Below are 10,917 nucleotides of genomic sequence, written 5' to 3' on the forward strand. Positions count from 1 at the left end.
AGGATCTTCTAATTTTTTGTGAAGATGCTCTCATATAAGATGTAACTACTCCCTGATTTTTTTTAACAAACGCCCCTTGCTTCATATTTTAATAATTTGTTTTGTACATGGACAGTTTCATCATTTTTCACTTTTTTCCACATTCAGAACTCTGTAACTCTACATTGGAAAATTCCTACTAGCAGCTATTTCAGATTTACATACACTGACATACAAATTTTCATATTTTAGTAGTAGTATGCCCAAGAAATTCATATTTTTCTTTCTATTGGGACCTAAAAACAGCTATTTGGCCAAAAATGACAAAAATGTTGACTTGATATTTTTCAAGTTCTGGAGGGAATGGGCTATTTTCCTCATAAATTAAAGATGTGGTGACTTTTTCTATCCATATATATATATATATATATATATATATATATATATATATATTAGCAATTATATCCTTAGCCCAACTGCACCCACTCAGCTGGAGATGAGAAGGGTTTCTTCTGATGTGGTACCATCATCGGTAGTGGACATAGGACCTGAAACCACACCAGTTTTACAGTCCCAGTTACAGGCCCCAAGCCAAATGTCCCAATCTGCACCAAATATATACCAGCCGGGCAAATATATTGCCTGTGTTTATGACAGAAAATGGTACACTGGAAATATTGTCACCAGAAATGAAGAAGAAAATGATGTGTATGTCAATTTCATGAGACAAGGACGAGGCAACACATTCTCATGGCCACCACAAAGCAGGAAAGATGAATGTTGGGTGCCTTTGCTTCATGTCCTTTGTGTGGTAGAGGCCCCAAACATAAAAAGTGGGGGACGCCAATACCAACTAACAGAGGATGACTTCAAACTTGTGAAAGACTTAAGTTTTAACTTATGTACTACTAGATGACAGTTTATGAGTGTCTTAGCACATCACATGAAACTGTACTGCCTGTGAATGAATTACCCATTATCACGGATGCCCATATTTGACTTTAAATTATGTACAAATCTTGTGATGTTTTTCAACATCATGATCATGGATCATTGAATGTGTTAATATGTAAATAAAACCTCATTGCTAAATGTTTTGTGCTTACACAACCTTGAAGTATATTAAAAATACTACTCCAGAATTTTGTTGTTATTTTTCTATATTTTCCAAGGATATTCAACAAAAATTGCAATTATACCTAAAATTTTCTAATTGCAAAAAATACTATACAATACAGTAAAAGTTGTTCAGGAAATGTGTATGCCTAGATTAGGTTCTTATAAGCCTTAATTTGTGTGCAAAACACCCCTTCATTATTCCCTTGTTTATTAAAAGCTGCCCAGCGTTTTTGTCATTTTTGGCCAAATAGCTGTTTTTAGGTCCCAATAGAAAGAAAAATATGAATTTCTTGGGCATACTACTACTAAAATATGAAAATTTGTGTGTCAGTGTATGTAAATCTGAAATAGCTGCTAGTAGGAATCTTCCAATTTAGAGTTACAGAGTTCTGAATGTGGAAAAAAGTGAAAAATGATGAAACTGTCCATGTACAAAACAAATTATTAAAATATGAAGCAAGGGGCGTTTGTTAAAAAAAATCAGGGAGTAGTTACATCTTATATGAGAGCATCTTCACAAAAAATTAGAAGATCCTAAACCCCTAGCCACATTACCAAATAAGATGGCAAAAATGCCCTATTTTAGCCCCCTCGGAAAGGACGTAAGATGTTAAAAAAAATTTTTTTAATTCAGGAATTGAAATTTCATGGCAAAATATGTTTCTGTGAACAGATAACAACCCTACAATTACTATGTAGTGAGGAAAAAAATCTAACTAGCTTCATATTTCTACTATGCCCCCTAGAGTTTTAATGAATTTTAAGTGATTTTGGCCAAAACGTCATTTTTGGCTTCCCATTATGCAAAACGTATGTCCTTCAGAGGCTTTGTGGCAACAGATTTGAAAAGAGTGGGTATCATTCAGTAAGAATCTGCAAACACAACTGTCTAGATAGCTGCAATAAAAAGTTATGGGTCTCTGAAGTTGGGGAAAGAGCCATTTCGTCATGTGGTATTTTGACATCAAAATTTCAAAGGCCTGTAGTTCCAAAACTACAATGAATTGGGAGCTAATATTTTGCATGTGTGGTACAAACATATGATTCTTGATTATAGAATTTTTTGAGCAAAATCTGAGACGGTGATGTGGGGACCCTTAGGTGAGTTGGCACGGAATGACCCAAGGGAGTCTGGAGCCAGATTCGTGACGTCACCTGTGGAAGCGCCAGCAGGCTGCGAGAGCTTGCACGGTTTCAGTGCACAGCCTGTGTAGACCAAGTTTAGCAGCTAGCAATTTTGCACTGAAATATGGAATTGTCACCTGAGTGCAAGGTTACTTCACCTTTGGATGAAGAATGTAATGTTGCTACACCCTCCTACGATACATCTGTTAACCATTTTAATAATTACGCGATAACGTTGAAGAAATTTGCAGAAAACCACCAGGTCGTTTTCTCATAAACAAACCAGCGCTGACGTAGGATTCAGAAGGAGGCATTCCACACGTGACGTCATGAAAATCAATGTTTGCCGGGAAATCCAAATGGCAAGTTTTTTCAGAGGCGGACCAATTCGCCTCAAATGGCTTGATTTCAACTGAATTTTTCTGGTATTGCGCAAGGTAAAAAAACTGCACAAAATGCAACAGATATTTGACCAAAGTTCAATATAAAATAAGAGAATTATATTGATCTTGCTCCTGAATTTACCCGTGATATGCACTTTTGTAGCTGCCATCAGAATCAGTTGTGCAATTTAAGTTCATTTAATATTTTGAGACAATTAAAAGAATGATTAACATTACTGATGAACAAATAAATTCATAAATTAGTTAATAAATAATTGGGAACATAAAGCCTAGTAAATATATTTAAGGTATACTAAATATAGCAGAACTAATGTTCGGTCACTGTGAGGAAGGGGGGTTTTGTTTGTTGCTGCGCCCTATGCTTGCATGCTCGTCGGAGTGTACCTGTAACCTAAGGTTACCTGTTGTTTTAAGTTTATGAAGACTTGTTGAGCCTGAAGTTTCCTTTTACTCCTGAGTTAATGCGGCCAATGAGGTATGCCGTTATTTGTGTTTAATTATGATCATTTATGTGAACTTATTCTAATCACAACCGCTAACGCTGTTTACTTGATAACAGAATAACTCATGTTTCATTATCTGTATATTTAAGTTATATTTCCTTTGTGAGATGTTTATTTTTATCATAATTCTCTATGAGAATGTTCTGGAAGGCTGTAGAGTCATTTGTCTGTGAAGATTCTCAGTCATCCAGGTCATAGTAAACTGTGGGTGATAGAAAAGAGCAACTGGACTTGTTTGAAGATTCTTGAAAACGTTTCACCCCTCATCCGAAAGGCTTCCTCAGTTCTGTCTGACTAATAGGGAGTATCAGGTATTTATCCTCTCATGGATCATAATAGAATTCAAATTCTGATGGCTGCATAGTAGGTGGCTGATAAAAGATGTCTTATGGCCCTTTTCCACTACCCTTTTTCAGCTCACTTCAGCTCACTTCAGCCCGACACGGCTCGCGTTTCGACTATCTAAGAACAGCACGACTCAGCTCGCTTCAGCCCTGCTCAGCCCCCAAAACTCGCACGGTTTTGGAGTGGGGCTGAAGTGAGCCAAACCGAGCTGAGTGAGGCTAGGGGCGTGAGGAGACACTCCCCTGTGCACTGATTGGTGAGGAGGAGTGTCCTCACATGCCCACACACGCCCCGCGAGCACGCTGGGATCTGTAAACACCGTAAACCCGGAAGAAGGAGAATTACGAATTACGAGAATTATGAAGCCTTATGCGCCTCGCCTCATCTATACGCTCTTGCCAGTATCTGTTGGCGTTGTCGGTGACAACAAGCCACAGCACCAAGACCAGCAACACTAACGACTCCATGTCCTCCATGTTTATTGTTTACTATCCGGGTCGTGAGACTACCGCTTAAAAGATCACTGATGTCACTGTTTGCGCCGCCTAACGACATCACGTGACGTCCACCCACTTTCGCTAACTCCACCCAATGTGTCCACCCACTTCCAGCCAGCACGGTTCAGCGCGGTTGTAGTCGAAATGCAACTCCAACAGCCCCACTCAGCTCGACTCAGCACGGCACGGCTCAGCCCAACTCAGCCACGTTGGTAGTGGAAAAGCGGCATTAGAGCCCCACCTCTGTTCAGTGATGGCCGTTCCAGGTTGACAAAAAAAGAACGATCCTCTCTGGCTAAGATGTCTGCCAGTTTTCTGGAAGTCCTCTCATACTCCCGCACCAGTCGAAGGGATCTCATCCCAAAGTGCGTAGAAACATGTCTTCAAACAAGTCCAGTTGCTCTTTTCTACCACCCACAGTTTACTATGACCTGGATGACTGAGAAGCTTCACAGACATGTTTCTACGCACTTCAGGATGAGATCCCTTCGACTGGTGCGGGAGTATGAGAGGACTTCCAGAAAACTGGAAGACATTTTAGCCAGAGAGGATCGTTCTTTTTTGTCAACCTGGAATGGCCATCACTGAACAGAGGTGGGGGTCTAGGACATCATTTATCAGCCACCTACTATGCAGCCATCAGAATTCTGATTCTATTATGATCCATGAAAGGATAAATACCTGATACTCCCTATTAGTCAGACAGAACTGAGGAAGCCTTTCGGATGAGAGGTGAAACGTTTTCAAGAATCTTCAAACAAGTCCAGTTGCTCTTTTCTATCACCCACAGTGTAGAGTCATTTATGTTTTTGTATTTTATTTTATCTAGTTCTCACGGCACGTTGAAAGCATGGATGTGCAATAAAAGCCCTTAACTCCAAGAACGCCTTGTGCTGGAGGGGAGCTATAACTTTTAAATGTTAGTCATGTTATCTGTTGATGCCCAAATGAGGATGGGTTCCCTTTTGAGTCTGGTTCCACTCGAGGTTTCTTCCTCATGTCGTCTGAGGGAGTTTTTCCTTCCCACCGTCGCCACAGGCTTGCTCATTGGGGATAGATTAGGGATAAAATTAGCTCATGTTAAGTCGCTCAAATAGTGTAAAGCTGCTTTTATTGTTAAAAGTGTGGAGAACACTGCATTATACTGAAACCGTTGTCACGGTCTGATCGTGCGCTGGTATAAACTTACCATGCGCAGACCGATTTTTTTTTTCCCGGTCAACTTCCGGGAAGTCTAAATTTACCATCGCTTGCTGTGATTTTGTACCGAGCATTTCAACACATTTATGGACTAATAGAACACGAATTGTGACTACAATTGTGAGATTTGATTATCAGTAGACAAGAATGGTTTGGACTGAATTTTATTAGTATATGTGTAAATGAAGTTAATAAAGTTGTTCAAAAACGCTTTACATTCTGACTTCATTCTTTCATATATACTTAAACAAATCAATATTCATGAAGATAAAGTTCATCATTCCTGGCTGCTGGCTGGTCCTGATCAGCCTACTTGGTGCATAAACTGGAACTAAAACACGGGTCATTCATTCATTCATCAAGATAAAGTGAAAATTTATTTGTGGATCAAGTATGAACGTAAATCACATATCATATTGGGCTGGTAAATTCTGACTAGGTCCAATGACAGGAGTCTAATTATACCAGGTTGGTAAATTTGACAGAATAACTATATTATAATCATAATGAGTCTCAAGCAAACAAATCAATATTCATCAAGATAAAGTGAAAATTTATTTGTGGATCAAGTATGATCATAAATCTCCTATCATATTGGGCTGGTAAATTCTGACTAGGCCCAATGACAGCAGTCTAATTATACCAAGTTGGTAAATTTGAGAGAATAACTAAATTATTATAATCAAGGCAAGGCAAGTTTATTTATATAGCGCATTTCATACACAGTGGCAGTTCAATGTGCTTTACAGAGGTAAAAGCAAAACAGTAAACAATAGAAAATAAAATTACATAAAATAAAGGGGGAAGAAGAGAGAGAAAAATAATAATTAAACAATAGTAGAAATAAAATAATAAAATGAAGTAAAAGTTCAGTAAAAAACAGCAGAATAAAACAGAATAAAAGTTAAGTAAAGTTTAAAACATGCAGAGACTGTAAAAGTTAAGTAAAGTTTAAAACATGCAGAGACTGTAAAAGTTAAGTAAAGTTTAAAACATGTAAAGATGATGATATTTATCAGTTAGCAGAAAGCATCTGAGAACAGCTTGGTCTTAAGGCCCTGTCCACACGGCAACGGATTCAGGTGAATCTGATAAAATTGTTTATCATTTCGGCCTGGCGTCCACACGGCACCGGCATTTTTGGGTGCCCCAAAACGAAATCTTTTGAGAACGGGTCCCAGAGTGGAAAAATCTGGCAACGGCCCCGTTGCGAAGTCGTCTGGACGAGTAGAACGGATTTGTTTACGATGACGTCACAACCACGTGACGGTCAGTGCTTCACACCGGGTAGAAGTGTAACAAACTCGATGCGAGTTGTCAACAAATCCTATAACTAGTCCAAACGCTGCGGAAGCAGTAACCAAAACCGCGCACCGCCCGTGCGCTTTCCAAAAACAAAACAAATCCCGCCAGCAAAAATAGGAAAAAAAAAGGAGCGATCTCACCTCTTCATATGTTGGTTTAAGTCCGACAATACATTCCTCAAAAAGGGCGTAGAAGAAAGTAATCCATCAACGTGTAGCATTCAATTTATTCCGGACCATTAAAGAATTCTGGAGGATATCAGAATGTTGGCGTACCGGCTTCCATCTACCCCCATTCATTCCTCTCTCTCTCCATCTACCCCCATTCATTCCTCTTTCCGCGTCTTTCGTTTTACGCTACTGATTAATAATCAAAACTTTATGTGGCTAAGCGCCTCTGCATGCTCTTGCGACAAGGCTTTCGCAGACAGCTTTTCGCAGACAGTTGTAATTTATTGTTGAGCGGGGAGTAATAGGCGTGCGCGATGTTATTCACCGCCACAACGCAAGGGGGCGCGAAGTCGCGAAATCGCTAGGAGTAGTTGGTGGGTGTGGTTAGTGGAGTGTTTATCCTCCGGTTACTTATAATGACTAGAACTGGAGTCGTATAGATGTACGTACTTCCTCACTTCCTCGATCAACCGCTCTTCGTGCTGCTCCATCTTCGCTTGTGTTTTTAAAAATGGTGGTAGTGAAAACAAACCAAACCGGGAAAGTAGGGAAGCGGAAGTGCGTGTACAGCGGATGTAGAGTGGACCAATCAGAGCCCTCTTGTCTGCGACGCTGTCTGCGAGGCTTCTGCGGTGGTCACAATTTTTGGGAGCGTCTGCGAAGGGGGGGGGCTACGCAGACGCCATCTGTGACGCCATCTGCGAGGACTGCGTTGTCAGCATAAATTGGCCTTAAAGCTACAGAAGAAGGGGTTTATGCGCATGCGTCTACTTCTATTGTTCTGGTGTCTCCGATGGGACCGTCTTACAGCGCACCTAGAGGTGTGGCATGTGTATTGCATCGTTTTCAGCAAGCGTTCCGTTGCCATATGGACCTGAAATGTAACTGATCTGTTGCCCATGTGGACGCGATATTTAAAAAAAAAAAATCTCGTTGCCGTTGTCGTGTGGATGTAGCCTTAGTCTAGATTTAAAGCTGCCAACAGCAGGAGCATTTTTGATGTCCTCTGGGAGTTGGTTCCATAGCTGTACTGCATAGTAGCTAAAAGCTGCTTCACCACACTTTGTTTTAACAACAGGTTTTACCAGTAAATTTTTCTGTTGCGATCTGGTAGATCTGATTGGGTTAGGCCGGTGCAACATATCAGAGAGGTAATTGGGCCCTGTACCATTTAGAGATTTGTACACCAGCAGCAATACTTTAAAGTCAATTCTGTAGTTTACTGGAAGCCAGTGAAGGGACCTTAGAATTGGAGTAATGTGCTCTGTTCTTTTTGTTCGTGTGAGAACCCTAGCCGCTGCATTTTGAACCAGCTGAAGTCGTTTGATGGTCTTTTTTGGCAAGCCTGTGAAAAGGCCATTGCAGTAATCAACCCTACTAGAGATGAAGGCATGTATAAGTTTTTCCAGATCATTTTTTGACACAAGTCTTCTTAGTTTGGAAATGTTTTTTAGGTGATAAAATGCCGATTTAGTGATTGCTTTCATGTGACTGTCAAAGTTTAGCTCGCTGTCAATGAAAACACCAAGATTTTTAACCATATCTTTTGTTTTAATCCCCTTTGTGTCAAGAATAGTGGTAATCCTGAGTCTTTCATCTTTTTTCCCCCAAATAGAATTACTTCTGTTTTATCTGTGTTCAGCTGAAGAAAATTTTGTGACATCCAGCTGTTGATTTGGTCGATACACTGGTAGAGACATTCATGAGGAGTCTTACTTAAACAAATCAATATTCATCAAGATAAAGCGTAAATAATTCAAGTATGAACATGAACATAAATCTCATATTAGGCTGGTACATTCAGACTAGGCCCAATCATACCAAGTTGGTAAATTCAGACCGTGACACCGTTAATCAGTCTCTTCGTTGGCATGGCAACAAGCAACGCTCTTTCCAGCTGTGGTTTCTTCGGGAACTATTCTGCAGTATCAGATCAGTAAAAAGAGGAGATGTCCTACCTAGCTGCCTGCATTAGCGGTGTCCAGCCATAATTATTCCGGCTATCCACAGACGCCCCTTTTCTCAGTAAGAATCTCACTAAGTGCTCGTGTCCACTGGCAGCCGCGAAGTGCAATGCTGTGTTGCCTTCTTCGTCGGTACAATCCACGGGTACGAGTGGCAGTCCTCCCCGCACAATGTCCACACTGCACTCCGAGACAGAATCCACGCGTGTTTTGGACTGTCTCCCTGAATCAGTCCCAGCAGGCTCGAGAATGCTCTTTGCACTCTCATAGTCGCCCTCATCACAAGCCCGGAACAACAAGAGCGAATTTGCTGGAACGCCGAAATTCATTTCGGAATTTTCAGTAAAGCCGCAGTTTTTTCTTTTCTTGTTCTACGAATCTGTGCATGCATTAATGACATCATCGGCATACACTAATGTTATTCACCGCAGGAGCAAAAAAAAAACCACATTCTCCAGTAATCCTGTTCAAGCACTTCAAAACTTTTCCCCCTCGTGCGCGCGCACACTCATAGCTGCGCATGCTCATTGGAAGGGCCGTTCAGCCTCCATAGAAGAGCACTTCCGTTTATCAAAATACATGTTGAATACAATTTTTTTCCCCCCCAGGCGAGATTCTTTATCATGGGCAATTCCATGTAAATGTCAACCTCACCATGCAAAAATAAAGCAACATGTAATACATCAAAACCACTCCCAGAGATATCACCTAGGCCTGTATTTTACAGATGTGAATAAGTTGAACCAATTTGTAACCAACCTAATACGTCACTGTCAGTCTTTCTTTCTTATAATGTAAAACCCAAGCTAAAATCAACTTTGGTCATGTACAATTCTATATTATTGCCACAAGCCACAGAAATGTATGCTAAAATCCACAAAACAGCAAAACAATAGCCATCCTAAATATTATTTAAGAACTTTGATAGTTTTAGCGGGGCGGCACAGTGGTGTAGTGGTTAGCGCTGTCACCTCACAGCAAGAAGGTCCTGGGTTCGAGCCCCGGGGCCGGCGAGGGCCTTTCTGTGTGGAGTTTGCATGTTCTCCCCGTGTCCGCGTGGGTTTCCTCCGGGTGCTCCGGTTTCCCCCACAGTCCAAAGACATGCAGGTTAGGTTAACTGGTGACTCTAAATTGACCGTAGGTGTGAATGTGAGTGTGAATGGTTGTCTGTGTCTATGTGTCAGCCCTGTGATGACCTGGCGACTTGTCCAGGGTGTACCCCGCCTTTCGCCCGTAGTCAGCTGGGATAGGCTCCAGCTTGCCTGTGACCCTGTAGAAGGATAAAGCGGCTAGAGATAATGAGATGAGATGAGATAGTTTTAGCTGATATTTATAGAGTTTTTCAAAGGGTTATGATGGTTAAATTGCTGATTTTCTAAACATATGCCATGTCTATTTCAGACGCGTCACATCCATAACGGAATTTCGTCGCATCCATAACGCTGACTTTTCCTTCTGAAACTCTGCATGAAATACAAAATATTTTAAACAAAGATTTTTTAATATTCACCTTGGACCCCTCTATCAAATGGATATCTCCATTTTGACATTAGGTTTACAATTTCACAGAGTTTGATAAAAATGTACAGTCACCCAAGAAAAGTGATACTTTTTCTGTCACATCCATAACGCATCTTTTATTGGCGTTTTCTGGCATGCCCTAGATGTACTATGGGAATTGTTCTTGTTCTATCACTTCTCCAGTATGGTACAGCCTTAAACTATGCAACACCTGTTTAAATACTGGGAGACAATAAAACATGCACTGGGTCATTTGTTGCCATTTTGAGTTCAAGTGTCACGTCCATAACGCTGGAATTGCTCTCATATCAAACATCCAAAAGAGTCTCGTCAGTAATACCATTTAATTAGTAAGTCTTAGATGCAGAGCATTTTTTAACATAGTTACTGGGGTGGCCAGATTTGGTCTCCTAGTCAATGCCAAACCAGCTTCACTGGGAGACCAAATTTTAAACCAAGTTATGTCTTATCATTTGGTTCAATCAGTTACCATTAATTAACCAAGTACCATGTAAGTATACATTTAACAAGGAAAACGAATATCTATGTTATAAGATATTAGGGTTGATTGTTATATTAGAACTAACTTAGTATATGGTATATATTTATTTATGGGGATAGTTTATATATTTATATTTACAGGGATAGGTATGTAGTAGATATTTATTTTTGTAATTATATATTTATATAGATATTTATGGTATGTAGTATATATTTATTTTTGTAATTAAATATTTATATAGGGGCGGCACGGTGGTGTAGTGGTTAGCGCTGTCGCCTCACAG

General features: G+C 40.3%; 1 protein-coding gene across 1 annotated transcript in view; it reads right to left on the bottom strand.

The window, feature by feature from the left end:
- The window catches only part of LOC132867306 (ankyrin repeat and SAM domain-containing protein 6-like), an 84,593-nt gene extending 75,524 nt beyond the window's left edge, over positions 1-9,069 (bottom strand). Inside the window, exon 1 of the mRNA XM_060900129.1 lies at positions 8,606-9,069. Within this exon, the coding sequence (XP_060756112.1) occupies positions 8,606-8,940 (335 nt within the window). The 5' untranslated portion in view covers positions 8,941-9,069. The remainder of the gene's footprint in view (positions 1-8,605) is intronic.
- Positions 9,070-10,917: the final 1,848 nt, after the last annotated feature.

The sequence above is a fragment of the Neoarius graeffei genome, chromosome 19 (genome assembly GCF_027579695.1).
Source record: "Neoarius graeffei isolate fNeoGra1 chromosome 19, fNeoGra1.pri, whole genome shotgun sequence".
In the NCBI taxonomy this organism is placed as follows: Eukaryota; Metazoa; Chordata; class Actinopteri; order Siluriformes; family Ariidae; genus Neoarius; species Neoarius graeffei.